General features: G+C 42.3%; 1 protein-coding gene across 1 annotated transcript in view; it reads right to left on the reverse strand.

Moving 5' to 3' along the window:
* The window catches only part of LOC147017685 (uncharacterized), a 38,657-nt gene that overhangs the window by 10,020 nt on the left and 10,588 nt on the right, over nucleotides 1-18,049 (reverse strand). Inside the window, exons 5-9 of the mRNA XM_085847464.1 lie at nucleotides 9,405-9,457; nucleotides 7,880-7,980; nucleotides 2,707-2,793; nucleotides 2,569-2,610; nucleotides 2,318-2,366 (exon numbers count right to left, since the gene is read on the reverse strand). Coding sequence (XP_085703590.1) covers nucleotides 2,318-2,366; nucleotides 2,569-2,610; nucleotides 2,707-2,793; nucleotides 7,880-7,980; nucleotides 9,405-9,457 — 332 coding nt within the window. The remainder of the gene's footprint in view (nucleotides 1-2,317; nucleotides 2,367-2,568; nucleotides 2,611-2,706; nucleotides 2,794-7,879; nucleotides 7,981-9,404; nucleotides 9,458-18,049) is intronic.

The following is an 18,049-nucleotide window of genomic DNA, read 5'->3' on the forward strand; positions in this document are numbered from 1 at the left end:
TACGGATGATCCACTGTGGCGACCCCTAACGGGAGCAGCCAAAAGAAGAAGAAGAGAAATTAATGATATATATTGTAGGGCTGATATAATTATTTCCATTGTTTATGCTAGTCTTGGTTCCCAGTATGACAAATAGCCCCAATATTATTTGAAAATAGAATTGGATCAGCTCGAAAAGGGTCTTTCCATGTGAACTGACGGAAAACGTCGAAATTGACCATTTTCACACTAGAAGGCTCTTCTTGGTGCCTATAAATTCCCTTGAGTCCAATCCGATAGAAAATAAATATTTTTTCTAATGATATTGCTTGAAAGTTTCTTCGAGTAATAGTAAACTTTCATGTTATTTTCAGGATTAGGGAACTGATATGACTTGGCTAGCAAATTGGGTTTGGCCAGTGAAAATCTCCACCGGTCCGTCACATTTTGCATTTCAGTCAATAGTTTAGACTAATAACATGGCAATTAAATTATTGTTCGTTATATACTCAAATACAATGGGAGTGATTAATCTGACCAAGTATCATTCCCTTATTCCCCATATTAGTGAAAATATCATCTGATGAAAATTTCTCCACCGGTCCGTCACATTTTCAGAAAGGTGATTTTTCTGTGTAATTCATGTTATTTTCCATCATAAATGCTTTTGATTATATTACTAAGCTTACTGATAGCATTGATGCAGTATTTGATTCAGGTTATCATTTCTGGACAATTTTGGGTTTTTGACCCTTCGAATGACAGTCATCAATGAGCTGACAGTCATTTTAAACAATGGTTCACATAGCATTATGAAACAATGGTACAAGCTATAAAACCCCAAAACTACAATGTTTTTCTCCTGGACCAATCATTAGAGCTGACTTTGCTGTTGTTTGAGCGGAAAACTTGCATGTCAGCCTGACCAAATCAAAAAATCCTACCCTATTTTGAAAATGATGACATTTTGTGATGACCAATCCTTTTTATAAACTTTTTTTTTCAAAATGTTCAGTGAATCTTGGATTTTTTTTTCTGCTGCAACAACTTCACTGTAGATGAAAATTGATTTTTTTCACAACTTCTGAAACAATTTGGCTCACACGTAGCTGCTTTGATCCAATGATTTTGTGGGGTGTTTACATGGGGAACCCCCGACCCCTATAACCTCACCGATATATCTCAAACAAGCCTCTTCCCCATTTCCATTTACATCCCATAAAATATTCCCGTCTCTTCCGTCTCCACTCGGACATTCTGCTACCTTGTTGTCCTTCAGTTATGAAGTCATCTATTTATTTTATACGCCAACATAGCGGAATTTTTCTTTACCTTCTCTCCTTTCTCTGCTCCTTCCTTTCCCTTCCATCACCACAATCCTATTGCCACCCAATCTCCCCCCCTTCTCCCAAACTCTGCTCACTTCCTTTCCTTCTTCTACCATGTTACATTCTCATATTTTACTGAATTTACTCCCTACATGTATGTATGTACACAATAAAGAGATACCTCCATTCCTATCCTCTTGCCTTCTGTTCCTTTACTCAACATCAGCATTTCCAATCTCTTCCCTCCCCACCTCTCCCTGTCCTGTGTGTGCATAACAAATAAATGCCGGATAAAGGTGTGACGTGATCACATCTATTTAATAAGGAGGAGGTACTTCATGATTTCCTTGAAAGACTCAGAAGAACAAAAAGACCCAAAAGTTCCCAATGACCCAAAAGACCCAGATGAACCAAAAGTCCCCGAGGACCCAAAAAATCCCCAAAGACCTAAAAGACCTAAAATCTGATCTTGTGTCAAGAAGTATTCAGCCGCCTCAGTCAATACTTTGTAGAAGTGCCTGTGGGAGTGATTACAGCTTTGACTCTTCTTGGGTATGTGTGTATCAGCTTCTCTCATCTGGATTTGGGGATTTTCTCCCATTCTTCCTTGCAGCTTTGCTCATGCTCTATTAAGTGAGATGGATAGCATCAGTGAACAGCGTCCTTCAAGTCTTTACACAGATTCTCAATGGGATTCAAGTCTGGGCTTTGCCCGGGCCACTCAAGGACTTTCACGTTCTTGTTCTGAAGCCATTCCACTGTTGCATTGGCTTGATGCTTGGGGTCGTTGTCCTGTTGGAACATAAATCTTCACTGCAGTTTAAGGTCTTTTGTACTCTGAAGCAGGTTCGCCTCAAGGATTTGCCTGTATTTGGCAAATCCTCAAGGATTTGCCTCATTCTTCCTCTTGAAAATCTTTCTTCAAATGTCCTTTTGCTATCAGTGAAGCACCAGTCCTTTTATTCATGAAGTACAACCATAGGTTTGAGTGAAATGAGTGAAACACTTACCAATGTTGGGATGATCAAGCGATCGCATTATTTCAGCTTCATTCAAGAGCTGCAAAAAGAATTGAAGAAATTTGAACAAACTCATTCTTTAAACTGTATAAAGGTTAGCTTCCTCCATAACCACAAAATTGTAACTGTGAGAAACTCACCAGCTTCAGGGGGCAATATTCTCCATCACAGACAAATATCTAAACTGTTTTGTTTCAAGAGCTTAAACAAAAACCGTTATATCCACATTCACACAAACTTACGCTTGATGCCCTGTTCGGGTCCTTTGCCTTCTTCAATGCAGCCTGAAAGCGACAAGACAAAGAGTCATATTCTGACGTCGTAGTCACAATTTGGAAAGACGAGGAAAAAAAAATTGAAAAAGAAAAAACAGATTGTACCACTTCTGCAGATTTGACATTCCTTCCTTCATAGACTATTGCAAAACCTCCATGTCCAATTGGGGAGATAGCCTTCCAGTCCCCGACCTGATAACAAACGGAAACAGAGTTTCATAACAGTCCTTATGGGTTATAAGAGAAATGTTGAAGCTATGTTTATTCGAACTAAAAAGGAGAAAATAATTTGAATGACGATTGGGACCAAATTTTCATTGGGCTTCACGGCCTTGCAGCATACCTGCCTGCTGTACTGCTTGAGCATTACCTTTCACCAAGCCCAGAGCTTGGGCCAGGGTGAGTTGATGGAGGTGGATGGAATCCATGTTTGTTATTATCTTTGTGTGGTCTTTGTGCTGTGAACATACTTTGACCTGCAGGGTGGTGGAGCACATCAACAGTTCTGGCTGTGGTGCTCTTTGTGCTCATGGATTTGCTTTGGCCTGCAGGTTTGTGGAGTAAATCAACAGTTCTGGCTGTGATGCTCTTTGTGCTCGGGAAACTTTGACCCATGGGGTGGTGGAAAAGTTTTGACCCATGGGTGGTGTAAATCTTCGACCCGTGGGGCGGGGGAGTAAATCAATAGTTTATGCTGCCGGTGCTCTTTGTGCCCATGGACTTGCTTCGGCCCTCAGGCTTGTGGAGTAAATCAACAGTTCATGTTGCAGGTGCCCTTTGTGCTCGGGGACTTGCTTCGGCCCGTGGGGTGATGGAGTAAATGAACAGATTGTGCGGCAGGTACTCCTTAATCCTTTTGACTCGGCTCGGTGAACGTGATGAGGGTCAAATTGAGTGACTTTTGTGAAAATCAGTGACTTGTTGTAAGCTGAATAAGCATAAATTTAATGCATTGAGGAGAGCGGGGAGAGTGGGATATGAGGACACGGATTGAGTGGGGGTTGGGGAAGGAAGAGTGGAGGCAGTGAGTGGGGTGGAGGTTGGGATGAGTTTCTCGAGGGTGGGGGTGAGGAGTCAAATGTGAAAGAAGAGCCAAGGGGTACGCAAGGGGAGGTGGGGAGCGAGTGGAGAGAGAGAGAGAGAGAGAGAGAGAGAGAGAGAGAGAGAGAGAGAGAGAGAGAGAGAGAGAGAGAGAGAGAGAGAGAGAGAGAGAGACAGACAGACAGACAGAGACAGAGAGAGACAGAGAGGTTTGTGTGTGTGTGTGCGTGTTATGATAGCAGGCAAGGGTAGTGGTTCCAGCAGGTCAGTCAGGGCAGTGCAGCAGAATGATGACCTTATTGTCCCAAACAAATAAAGATGGTACTGGCTGTGCCAGGTTGGAGGCAGTTCAGAAGCAAAGTCAGGCGAGGTAGTTTGAATGTGTGATCAAAAGCGGGGATGGGTGGAGGAGAGATGTCGAGGTGGTTGAGATGAATGAAGAGGGTTGGAAGTGTCGTGTGTGTGGACATCAGACGGGAAATAGATAGGGTGAGGAGGGTGGTCGGAGGATACAAGTTATTGCACGCGGGTTTGGATGGAAGGAGGACTGGCGTGAGAGTAATCGTTTTGAAAGAGATCAGCAAGTCAGTTGTCAGAGTGGAAAGATGGGATGGATGGATTGTAATGGCATGGGTGGTGATACAAAGGTAAACGGTTTGTCGAATGCCGGAATATGGGCCACAAACGGGAAGGACTGGGGAAGAGAAGGATGAATTCAGGGACACACTGGAGAGGATCATGGGAATGGTTGAGGTGGATGTTATGCTCTGCATTGTGGTGGACTTCCACGAGCATGTGGGAGTAGCGGAGCCGGGTGAGAGGAATGTGTTGGTAAATTTGGTTGGGGAACGAGGAACAGAGTGTTGACAGCTTGTGGAGCTGGGAGAAGGCATGGGATGGCTATTGCTGCTTCATTCTTTCAATAGAGGGAAAGCTACAAGATTACCTATCGGAGTTGACATTATCAGAACAGAACTGGATTTGGTGGTTGTAAGGAAGCGACAGTTGTGGAGGGTTAAGGATTGTAACAAAGTGGCTGGATAGCATGCCACCACCCAGCGCAAGTCTGTGGTGTTTGTGGTACAAATTAAAAAAGAAGGGAAGTTAAGAGCAGGGATCGGAAGATTATTATGTGGGGGAAGTGGAGGGGAAACTTTGTTGTGGAGTACAAGAAGAGACTGAGGTATGAGCAACTTAGTGAAGAAGCGGAAGGTTTGGAGGAGGATTGGAAGAAATATGGAGAGGCCTTTAGGAGAATTGCAGAAGTTTTGTGTGGAAGGACATCAGGAAAGGGTGCATCATCGAAGGATAGAAACCAGGTCTGGTGGATGGTTGAGGTAGCAAAGGCAGTTTGTGAAGAGGAGTAGGTTTGGAAGAGGATAGAGAAGATCAAGGATAGGGGAGGCAGCTGGATGTGGGGTTGCTACACCTGTATGGGCAGAAGGATGCAGCAATAAGAGCTGGCTGTGGATAAGGTGAGGAATGATATGGATGAGGATGATATGAGAAAGAAGATGATCTTGAAGTTGGCTCATGACAGGGACATGGATGGTGAGGATATGAGATGGGGATTGGGGCGGGCGGTGATTGAGGATGGTGGTTTGAGGCGAGCGACAGAGATGGGTGCAGAATTGAAGGTGTGGGAAGGATATTTCAAAGAGCCATTGAACTGGAAAGGAAGCAATGGTGAGCTGGAGCGATCATGTTATGCAGTGGGGAAAGTGGAGTTGGTGGAGATCACAGAGGAGGAAGCGCAGATGGCATTGAAGAGGATGAAGAAGGGAAGAATTACCGGCATTGATGAGGTGTGTGCAGAGATGATAATTGCGGCAGAAGGCATCTGAGTCAGTTGGAAGAAGAAGCTGTTGAAAATATGTATGAACAAGGGTTCAATTCCAGATGATTGGAGGACAGGGTTAATTGTGCCGACATGGAAGGTGAATGGTGATATTCAAGATCCGGCGAAGTCATGTAATGAAGGGGCTGGAGAGGATTCTGGACAGGTGGGTAAGGAAGAGTGTTTATATGGAGATTGGAGAAGAGCAGCAGAAGTTTCAAAAGGCTAAGGGATGACGGAGCGGATGTTCACATTGAGACAACTGGTGGAGAAGAGGTTGGAGGTGCAAGGTGAGATAGCATTTGGTTTTGTGGAACTGGAGAAAGCCAACGACACTGTTCCGAGAGAGACGGTGATTGTGACACTGAGATGGATGGGAGTGCTGGAAGTAGAATTTTGGTTGGTGGAATGGATGTACAAGGGAATGAAGGGAAGACTTTTGGTTGGTCCTGGGAAGTCTGATAAGTTCAGCCTGAACATCGGTTTGAGGCAAGAAGCGCTCTCAGCCCAATCATGTTTATCATGGTGATAGAACTGGTAAGCAACAAGGTGAGCTTGAGTGGTAGTATGGGGAGGATGCTGTATGCGGATGATCTGGCTGTTGTGATGGAGAGTGGGCGGGAGTAGAAGTAGGCATTTGGGAAGAATGGGCTGAAGATGAGTATGGAGAAGACTGAAGTGATGTGGGTCAGGCAGCAGAGAAAAAAATGAATATCAGGATAGAGGAAAGGAGATTGGACAGGGAAATAGGTTTGAGTATCTGGCAGGAGCAGTGACCGTGGATGTTAAGTCGGAGGCAGTGGTGTGGAGGAGGATTCAGGTGGGTGCGAATGCGTGAAGGAGGGTGGAGGGAGTAATGGCAGACAGAAATATATCAAGAAAGTTGAAAGGGAAGGTTCTGCTGACTTGCATAAGGCCAGTCTACATTTACGGTTTGGAGACCCTGGAACTTAAAAAGAGACAATAACAGAGGCTGCAGGTTTGTGAAAACAACTGTGTCAGAAAGATGGCAAGAATGAAGACAGTAGAGAGAAGTAGGATGGTTGAACTGAGGCAGGAGACTGGTGTGCACAAGACCTGATGGTGAGATTGTTGAAATGCCAGCTGAGGTGGGCTGGACAGTTGGTGCGGACGGAGGAAGAGAGAATGGCAAAGAGAGTGGATAGGTTGAGGGAGCAAGGTAGGAGGAAAGAGGCAGACTGCAGTTTAGATGGGAGGATTGTGTGAGGAGGGATATCCATCAGGTAGGCATGGTTGGAAAGTCGAGAGAGAGTTGACTGAAGCGCCAAGGGCAGGGCCTCGAGTTCGGTTCATGTGCCAAGAGTAAGGTATAACGGAAACCTTGAAGCATTACCCTGCAAGGTCCATAATCTAAGTAAAGCAGCTACGGCTGTGTAAGATTTGCAGCCGGAGATATATCTGTGGTCAGAGGCCTCAGGGCCAGAGACCGGGAAGATAAGCCCGGGACACCCCCTACATGGGAGCCCTGAACTCTGGAGCCATTACAAAATGCTTTGTTACAATGTTATCATTATTTTGTTATTAACCTCCGCCATCGAAGATGGACGGAGGTTACTGTTTTCACCCCCTGTCTATTTGTTTGTTTGTTTGTTTGTGAACAGTATTGCGGAAAAACTCCTGGACGGATTTCGACGAAACTTGGTGGGGGGATTAGGTATGGTCCAAGGATCATGCCATTAGATTTTGGACTTGGTCGAAAGTCCAATATGGCCGCTATGGCGGCCATTTTGAAAAAAATATTTTAATTTTTTTTGCATTTCTACATGTTTTAAGTGATTTCCAACCACCCCCCACCCCCTCCCAAAAAAATTGTTAGACAAAAAAAACCCAGAAATTTTGCACCTTTTTTTTCAAAAAAATTTCGATTTTATTTTTTTGGCATTTCTACATGCGCGTCCATCGAGTTTCGTTTATTCAATCGTGGTTCAGTAGAGTCTGATCCGTTTTGACCTGCAACGAATAGGATATCAGGTTCATTTAAGTGACCCAGCAGTATTGGCAGCGGAGGTTTTGCACTCTGCCGAGTGCTCCCCCTCTAGTTTAATTTGTAATGAGGATGCCATGCTGTGGAAGGTGGAATTAAGCTGCTGTTTTCACTTTAACATGGCATGCGTTTCAAACATGGGAAATTCTTCTGGATTCTTTGTAGTTAATTCGCCGAATCAACTCAGGAGATCACCACGATCAGTTTTGTGCATCACATTGCACATCAGAAAGCACCAGGAGAACTCCACAAAATAATGCCAACAACAACAACAACAACAACAACACACACACACACACACACACACACACACACACACACACACACACACACACACACACACACCTCATCCATTTATACTGGAAAATATGTAGGTAATACAATATTTTGCTTACATAAAATAGTCTCCCAACGTCGTTTTCCTTCTCCTCACTCGAGTCATCCTCATTGTGCTTGATGCTCTGCGAGTCATCATCTTCATACTCACAATCATCGTCTGCAAATACAGTTAAGTGGCAAATATTAATTTACAAACGGGGGATTCTGTTCAGGAAAAGGATGAAGGAATAATTGTGAACAAAACAAATGCACCTGACACTGCGTTGGACAGCGACAAATAAAGGCAAATGCCCAACCCCTGTAACAATGTTATCTTTTTGTGATTGGAGCAATGGTTGTCCGGGGTTATAATTGCCGTTTCTGTTAAAAATAGCAACCCTGATGGACCACACAACAAGGCAGGATTTCCAATGCATTTGATCATTAATGTTACATTTTCATAAAAAAATTTCTGTTTGCTGTCTGTCTCCCTCTGTCTCTCACTCTTTCTCTCTCGCTCTCTATCTCTGCCTCTCTCTCGTCCTCCCATCATCAGGTGTCATCTACAATCCAGAGGTTGACTATTATGCAGCAACATTCAAAGCTGAATCTTTCACTTCCTCGTCCATTACATTCTTTGCCTCCCTCCAATTCATTCAACATTTCCTGTCAGTATTGGGTTTCTTTTGGTTGAGATTCTGCTCAAATTGGCCAAATATTATCGATCTGATGCCTCTTTGCTGTAGTTAGACCTGCCATTGTCCATGTCGATTTTTATTCTTTCCAATTTACTGTCATCACTCTTCTGAGCAATGACACCTTGAAAGATGTGTTTTTCTTTTCTTACACCATACTGTTTGTCACTGCAATCTCATCATCTGTCTTCTCTTCAATTCACTCGTGGGTCACACTCAGCTAGAACTATCTGAAATTACTTGGCTCATTAAACTGATGGTTCTGAAGTTGCTGCAATCTGTTCAATTGTTTTTATTAAATCTTACATCTTCAGCATCAATTTCAGATCATCGATTATAATCAAACACAGGAGTTGCCTCACTAATCAAAACGAGTCTTTATAAAGACAATAACAGGTCTGTGTGGACGGAATAATGACAAAGAATATTCTCAACAAAGTACTGAGTTGGGTGTGTTAACCACCCTGGGACACAAATGGAAATGGTGATTCAGAAGTCAGCCCTTCTTAAAAGAACCTGCTCTTGAAACATCACTTCACCTTATTCCCCATGGTGGTTAGCATGGTCAAGAGCGGAAAGGATTAATGACTCGAAGGGTCCTCGATCTCCGATCCAAGCACCCTGACCTAAATTCCAAATTCCAGGCCGAACCCACACAGGGCGTTGCATCAGTGATCAAACTTACAGCCTTGTGCTGCAAATTAAAGGAGGATGAAAAGGAAGTAATCATCATGACGACCAAGCAGCCACTGCCGAGAAAGTGAAAAGAAATGAACCAAACGACAACAACCTTTTTTTTTTCAGGTCTCCACTCCTAAAAGTCTTTAACTATCCTCATACAGGAAAAAAAATACTTATAACCAAGACAACAAGTTTATTCTGTAAAACATTCTTTCTCAAAACTCACCGGTAAATAGATTTTCCTTGAAGGATCGTTTGCTCACACGGGGCTGTGAATTCCTGCAGAAAATAACAAGGAAAGAGGTCTTGTAAAGCTCTCGTTACAAAAATCCTCCAACATATAAGGGAAGTGTGTGCGTGTGTGTGTGTGTGTGTGCGCGCGCGTCTCTGAGTCTTATCGAACTGAAAATGGCTCGGCCGATCTCCATATTTTGCATCCGTGCTGGGGCTACTCATCATCGTCAGGTCAGGGGCACAAAATAATCCCACACCCCTTCCCCACAAGGGTGTGGAGACTACTTACAATTTTCACCTGTAAATGTGGAACATTGCAAATGGTTTACTGACCCCTGCTGAAGAAAGGGGGGATTACCAGCCATAGCATGAAATATATTTTCCTCACCCCTCTGATGTGGATTTTTTTTAACCCACCTTGTTGTGATCGTTGTCCTCCTGAAGGATTCTAACTGGCCGATTGTGGAATCCTATTTGACTTCAGACAGAGTTTAACGTTTGTCCGATTTGATTATAAAACCCTACAAAAACCCTATCGACACTGATAAAACTGATGTCCACACAAGTCCTTCCTTGTGAAACAATTTATTTCCTAATTATACACCATACACTTCTCACCCTTGTACAATGAACTTAAGAATCCCCATTGATTGCAATATTATTTGGTTCTATTTCATTTATTCTTATTTTAGTTAACAGTTAGACCAACCCGATTCAATTCACTTCTACATTACATCAGAGAGTTTTATTCTAACTTGGTACTTGGTCAGTTCCAAGGAGTACGAGCCACTGAGAAACTATACTTCCTCATGTGCTCGTACTGAGAACAATGTGCCTTTCAAAATATTTATACTTCCATGAGAGAGAGGTTGGGGGATATTCACCCAGACTGTAGACGTGTCCTTTAGACAAAAAGCGACTTTGTACATTTTCTAAGCAAAGGTTCATTTATCAGCTCGGTCACTCTGCTCCAGAACAACACATTTCTTATCATTTAGGGCAAAAGTCTTTTGGCCAGAAATGACAGCCAATTCAATTTGCAGCATAAAAGTTACATTTCTGAAACTCCATTTGTTACAATTTAAAATACATTAATATAAATTTTTCCCCCACACTCCCCCCTTTTTTTTTTTTAAGGAAAATTTGAATAATTTTTCTTACACATGATTACCATGTCCCATTCCTGAAGGAGAAAAGATTTCCATTATTCAAGTTCAATCAACAATGGCAGCGAGTGCTCATGTCAGAAAATGAGTGTGTTTCCATTTAATTTATGGCCTGTTCATCAGCATGTGTTACACATTGGATACATGCTACCCGAAGTCAGAAGATAATCAGGTCAGGGTGTGGATAGAGCGGCACCCAACAGGAAACACAATCGAAGCACTCCTTGAGCTGAGGAGAAGGTAGATGTGGGCAAGTACAAGTTTGGGCCGGACACTGGGTTGAAGGAGCGCAGTGTGGAACTCCAGGCCTGTCGTACATTGAAGTGACCACAGCAAGTTCACGATGTATTTGCAGAGCGGCAATCGAGAGTGTGGCTGAGAACATTCCTCCACGCAGGCACCACACAACGCCGACGTTAAGACTTTGCTCAACCTTCTCCTCAGTGGGTTTTTCTTTCTTTTCCCACATTGCTCCATCTTATCTCCTCGGGAAGGGGAGGGATAATCATGTGTTGAATGCTCAATCACCCAAATCTGGCTTCTCCCATCGTCCAATCTTTGTGTGGAATTTCATTCCAAAGTTCATTTAGATGAAATCGTACATTGCTTCAAAGACTGCTTTCGACACTCCGAAACAAACAAAGCATCAATTAAACACCAATCAATAAACGACATGGGCACATGTAGTTCTACAAGACTAACAAAGATTGTTATGGAAGCATTTAACTTGCATTATATGTCATATCAATATTTTAATCCCTTTCCTTGTTATTTCCCAAAACAACATGCTAAAATATACAGAAATCCCAGTTGTACGTATACTAAAAACATCCATCTCATTTGCTATTTCCATCGACATTTTAAATCTCTGACATTTCTCCATCTGTCCACTTCTCTCTCACCAAAACAGCAAACATGCTGCCATTTTTCCAACTCACATACACAAACCATCCTTCACTTCCTCAAACCTTCTCAATTACGAATCCATTTTCTTTTATCAAAACAAATAAATCATTTTAAACAGTTTTACAAAAATTGTCAAATCACTTGTCAAATATCATTTATATTGCAGCTCAAACACTCTGTCTACACATGCAGCTTCACCCTCCACAAGCTTTATCCCAGTCTTAGAAAAGCATCTTAAACTTCAGACTAATAAACATCCAAACTCTCTTAAACAACTTTTTGGTCAAAACAAAATATTTCCTTTTAAAATCCAGAAATGAAAAATTTAATCTTCAGCATCTATCCAATTAAATCATGAATTTACCTTGACTGAATCGATCAAATGGTTACACTGGGTTGTTTGCCATTGCCTTCCCAGCACAAGTTCAGGTAACCTCAACATTCGCAGACGAATAAAACAATATTTCAACGTCCATCCGAGGGAATCATCTATTATCTGTGAATTGCCCCACGTGCTAAACATCATCAAATCATTAAAATCATTCCAAATCACGTTTCTACATTTAAATCACATGCAGTATATCCACATTCACAATTGTTATTTCACAATTTATTCAAAATCCCGATGGTTGTAAAATAAAACTTCAACACTTTTTCCTAAATGGATTTCACTTTAAACAGATTCAGTCCAGAGGGTGCGCCACAAACACCAAGGAACGAGGAACAGGAAGTTCTCTCCACATCCAGTGGGAAGAAAAAGGCAAAAAACTCTGACAGGCAAAACCCACAGTTTAGCATTACTCTGTCATGGCTTCAACACATACACTAAACAGCATTGCATCTAATAGACTCGCATGTGATCACGTGACAAATACCAATCACATTTCTATCTCATCCTCTTGAATCTGCATATGAATCGAATTTCACACCTAAAGCAAAGGCTCGAACAAAGACTCAGTGTAAAGATAGGCCACCCCCCACAGATCGAGTGGAGGGGGTCTCACACAGTGTAGTTTGCGACCTTCGCGTGGAAATGCAACGCAAAGAATGTATAACATGCCATTTCAAACAGACCCACAGCTCAACTCAGCACGAGTTAAAATATCGTCAAAATCCCAACAGAACACGTTTCATTGCAGTGAATATTGGAATCGCACAAGTTTCATTTTTTACTCTCAGTAACACATCGCATCTCAATGCAAATCACCAACCATGCTCCCAGCTGGTTAATCATCTCCTGCACTCCACAAAACGTTTCGTGCAAATCATTGCATTTACAAATCCGTAAAACCTCCACACAATATAATATAACAACCTCACTGCCAACAAACTTCCAGTGAGTTCAATGAACAAAAAGTAACTCTTAAAACTCTTACAAACAGGTAACTTATAATATTTATCTATTTTAACCCTATCTCGGCGTCTCAGCCGTGTACTCGGCCTCTCTCTCTCTCACAGCCGGTCCGTATCAATGCAAACATGTGGCATGTCGCTTCATCATGCCTATTTGATTACGCATTTGGCTCCTCAACGAGCCTCTTCTTGTCATCTGACTCCTCTTCTTCTCCAGCACTTTTCTAAAACAACTACAGTACTTATTATTTACTTTAAAACGGACTCCCTCTGCCGGATCCTCTTCTTTCTCTCAATAAAATTATCTGACAATGAACTTTTCTTTGTTCGAAATGCGTTACCTGCTGAGAGCGCTCTCCCTTACCTTCGCTCAAGCACTTGTCGTTCCTCCAGGCACTGCCTCCGGCAGATTAAGCACCTCCGGTCACGAGCACCGCACCAACGTCGGTTCGAATCCGAGTCACGGCACCAACTGATGTGGATTTTTTTTAACCCACCTTGTTGTGATCGTTGTCCTCCTGAAGGATTCTAACTGGCCGATTGTGGAATCCTATTTGACTTCAGACAGAGTTTAACGTTTGTCCGATTTGATTATAAAACCCTACAAAAACCCTATCGACACTGATAAAACTGATGTCCACACAAGTCCTTCCTTGTGAAACAATTTATTTCCTAATTATACACCATACACTTCTCACCCTTGTACAATGAACTTAAGAATCCCCATTGATTGCAATATTATTTGGTTCTATTTCATTTATTCTTATTTTAGTTAACAGTTAGACCAACCCGATTCAATTCACTTCTACATTACATCAGAGAGTTTTATTCTAACTTGGTACTTGGTCAGTTCCAAGGAGTACGAGCCACTGAGAAACTATACTTCCTCATGTGCTCGTACTGAGAACAATGTGCCTTTCAAAATATTTATACTTCCATGAGAGAGAGGTTGGGGGATATTCACCCAGACTGTAGACGTGTCCTTTAGACAAAAAGCGACTTTGTACATTTTCTAAGCAAAGGTTCATTTATCAGCTCGGTCACTCTGCTCCAGAACAACACATTTCTTATCATTTAGGGCAAAAGTCTTTTGGCCAGAAATGACAGCCAATTCAATTTGCAGCATAAAAGTTACATTTCTGAAACTCCATTTGTTACAATTTAAAATACATTAATATAAATTTTTCCCCCACACCTCCCAGAGAGAGTTGGTGTTTCAAGTTACATTAAAATAAGGTAATTCTCTGTTTGTGTGCGTGTTTACATCTCTTCACAATATAATAATAAACAACTCGGCCAATCTGAAGAGAAGACTTACAGTTTTCACCTGTTCATGTGGAATAGTACAAGTGCTTTAACCACTGATCCCTGCCAAAGGGAGTGGGATTTGACTACATATTTCGCTCCCGGATGTGGCAAGTATTACAAGTATTACTCGTGTCACGAATAAAAACAATTTCAGAATAAAAATGTGATAATGTCAGTGATAATTAATCAGACTGTGTGGGTTCCTTGGACGTTTTCTACTTTCGCACAGTCAACAACACAACTGGACTACTACCCACGAAGTAGCTTCACAGCAAAATTACACCACCTTCCCAACCCCTCTTAGAGTGTCCCAAGCTCCTGGAGGAGCAGTCCAAACTCCTGTCCTAACTACTGCTGGCTGGGAAGGCAATGGCAAACCACCCAGTGCAACCCTTGCCAATAAACTGCTTCAGCAGCAACGATACTGTGAAACAGAGTATGCTAATCAGAAATCAGAGAATGAAGATACTCCAGTTTTCTACATGAAAAGCCAACAAATCATAAAAGCGGGGAATTATCATACAAGATACGATACTGTTCGTGTTACTTCGATATAATCCTGAACAGCAGGAAGGAATGTGTTGAAAACTGCTGATTCTACTTTAGGAAGGGTTTGGGGGAGGGGAGGGGGGAACAAAGCTTTAAAGAAATAATTTAATAGCCACTGGATTTCAGGTTGGGAATGAGGGAGGGGGATTCTAACCCCAACATAAGGATGAAGAGTCAGCTTTTCACATTGGCAGGATTGGCTAGACGTACGTGTCGAGTGAGTGGATGTCCTTTCAACGTCTGTTCAATGATCATCTCACAAACCTCACCCTCTCCACAACTGGAATATAGAATTTGACATAGTTGTGTTGATGCATATACCTCAACCCATGTTAGATGTCAACCTGCTGTTAAGCAGGTACAAAATATCCGTGGATGAGAAGCCAGCGCATGGGGTACTGTGCCCCCTCCCCCCCCCCAAAAAAGTTATTTGCTGTGTCCCAAATCTGTACACATTGCAAAGATGTCCTTTGCCAAAGAGTTGGTTGCCGTTACTTGGCCATGACACCCAGCATAGTATTTCCAATCACAGATATCCACTAAATAAATCACCAAGTCTGCCATGTTCACAGGAGGGACTCACAAGGTTCAAAATCCATTCAATGGTGGCGATCTGTCGGGGATTTGCAAGGGTGGATCGGGATGGGGGGGGGCACAAGTGGCTCCCCCCGAAATCCCGCCACTCCCATCAAAAGTGATTGTCTTTCTCATCTGTGTTCAGGTGTATAAAACCGAAGATGTGGTCCCTGAATGTGGGATCACCCGATATTCCTCAGAACACAGCTGATGTTCACCGCAGCATTCAACATGGAACTGGTTTGGACCATTCAGTGTGTTTCCATGGTGGATACTTGATGATTAATGAATTACCAGAATCATTTGTCATCGGAGAAGCTTCTTTTCTCTCAACCATTCACGAACCAAGAAGTGGAATGGTCTCCCAAACACCAGATAATCCAGAGTCCCTGTTATTCTGTTTGAATTTTGCACTCGGTCTGTGTTTTCAAGACTCAAGAACAAGCCTGGTGTTGGCTTAGTGGTTAGGGTGGCTGGCTTGGGATCTTCGGGTCCTGAGTTTGAGCCCCTGTGGACCGATGAATTAACACCAGGTGGGGTTGACTCAGCTTGTCACCCTTCTGAGGTCAGCAAATTGAGTGCGAGGGTACTGGTAATTTGGGAATTGCTCCAGCAGCACAGCTGCGCTCTCAGCCAATGATGAGAGCCTTGTGCTGCATACAAAGGAGGAGTAGGGACTCAAGAACATGCTTTTTGACCGTGGGGAATTATTCAGGCGAGAAAATAGGCATCGAATGTGATGGAGAAGAAAGCTTTGTCAGGAGTGGTTCACATCGTCAACATGATGAAAGCAAATGTTCAGCTGATGGCAAAAGCGTAATTCTGAACGTCACTTCCATTTCAAACCTTGTTCAATGTCAGAAATATTGATTTGTTTTGATCATTACGTCATTTTGTTTCATCAAATGCAATGTCTGCTTTTCATTCGATTGGATTTTTATGATGAGACAATCATTGAAATAAACGTTGAGTTTGGAATAAAAGTTTTTTACATTGGAGTACTTCTTTTCAAATGTATTAGAGCATTCTTTATCTACATTTAGAACAGCCTTTAGAATTTTTTTTTAGTCAGAATCGTCTCACAAAAAAATGTTCCCCTCGCTCTACTCGGCGAAATAATATTTTCCGGAAATCATGGATCCACACCCAATTTGTGTAGCACACGTCCATCCACTCGGGCCTTGCACAGGCCCACATGGACGGGGAGTTTGCAGTACGAGCAGGCGTCCGTTTGTTGAGCTGAGAAAGTTCTTCAAGCCTTTCATTGTGCAGAGGCTTGGCCCTTTCTCTCAGATACTTTTACAAGTATTTTTGGCTTCTTTAAACTTTGCGAGCCATTTCAGGTGAAAATCCTTATTTCGCACAAACAAAAAGTTTTATCATTTGCAGCTGAAGGTCACATGACTTTTGATCTTACACCCTAAAATCAAATCAGTTAATCTTTGCACCAAAGTGCATACTCGTACCGAGTTTGGTCAAAGTCCCTTCATTGGTTCATAAGTTATCGTGGTAAGAAATATCTGCGACGTACATTCGGACGGACATACAGCCAGATGCACAATCCGAGGCAGAAAAAGTAAATCCAGTAATAAACGAGAAGAGCACACTTTGATGTCACGACATCACCAGATATGTCTCTGGCCACATTACGACATCATTATACATACTTGTACCAAGTTTAATTTAAATCCCTGAACCCAGATTCATCATATTAAATAATTCTGGCTGCCAGACCATGCATCCGATCAGGTTGAAATTTGAAACATGTATTTCCCATGACTACGACAACTTAACTGTGACGTTTCATGTCGATGAAGTGGATCAAGAGAAATAATTTTTAAAGCATTTTTGTTCAATCCAATATGGCTGCAAGACCATGTGACCCATTAATTATTTGTGAACATTCTCGTGTCATCCCCAAGGCTTGGGGAACATGTGGGTGCAGTTTCCCCTCGATCTGTAAAGACGTTCTGGAGAAGAAGATTTTGAAGGTTTATTCTTCAAAAAAAATCACAGCTGCCAAAGCATTTGACCTATGACGTCATAAGTGGAGAACATTTTGTTTCTCATGCATAGGCGATCATACCTGTAAAGTTTCACCTCAATCTGTTCAGCTGTTTCGGATAAGAAGATTTTTGAAGGTTTTCAAGTTTAAAACAATATGGCTGCTGAACCAATGACCGATGATGTCATCAATTTTTTTCGCCCATCCAATTTAGCCCAAGATGACCCTCAAAAATGTTCCGACTGATCGGACAAAATGTTCGACGTATGCAATTATGACGTCATAACGAAGCCACCTCCGACGTCATCAAAAAAATAAACAACACACTTGCTTCCCATGGGAAGGACTCCATATTTGTCAAGTTTCAACTTTTTCTCCAACGAAGTGGTTTTGGAGATACAGAGGTCCAAAGTTTTTCCTTTTTTTCCAACATGGCTGCCACACCACATGACCTATGATATCATAATTATCATTAAAACAATCTACACGAGTCGTCACACCGATGGTGAAAATTTCAGGTCAATCGGATAGGCGGTTACAGAGAAAATCTAGAAAATTAGCATGGCCGGACATACGTACGGAGGTACAGATGGACAACCCAAAAAAACATAATGCCACCGGTGACTTCGTCAGCGGAGGCATCAAAATAAATAAATAAATAAAACAAAACTTTGTGATGTTCTACCTGCGGTTGCCACACTCTTCTCACACTTCAGCACACCCCTCCCCAACTATCCCAGTTGTGGCCCAACTCTTTCACCAACCAAGTGGCTC

The sequence above is a fragment of the Eptatretus burgeri genome, chromosome 11, assembly GCF_056783735.1.
Source record: "Eptatretus burgeri isolate ZD-2024b chromosome 11, Ebu_testis_v1, whole genome shotgun sequence".
Taxonomy (NCBI): domain Eukaryota; kingdom Metazoa; phylum Chordata; class Myxini; order Myxiniformes; family Myxinidae; genus Eptatretus; species Eptatretus burgeri.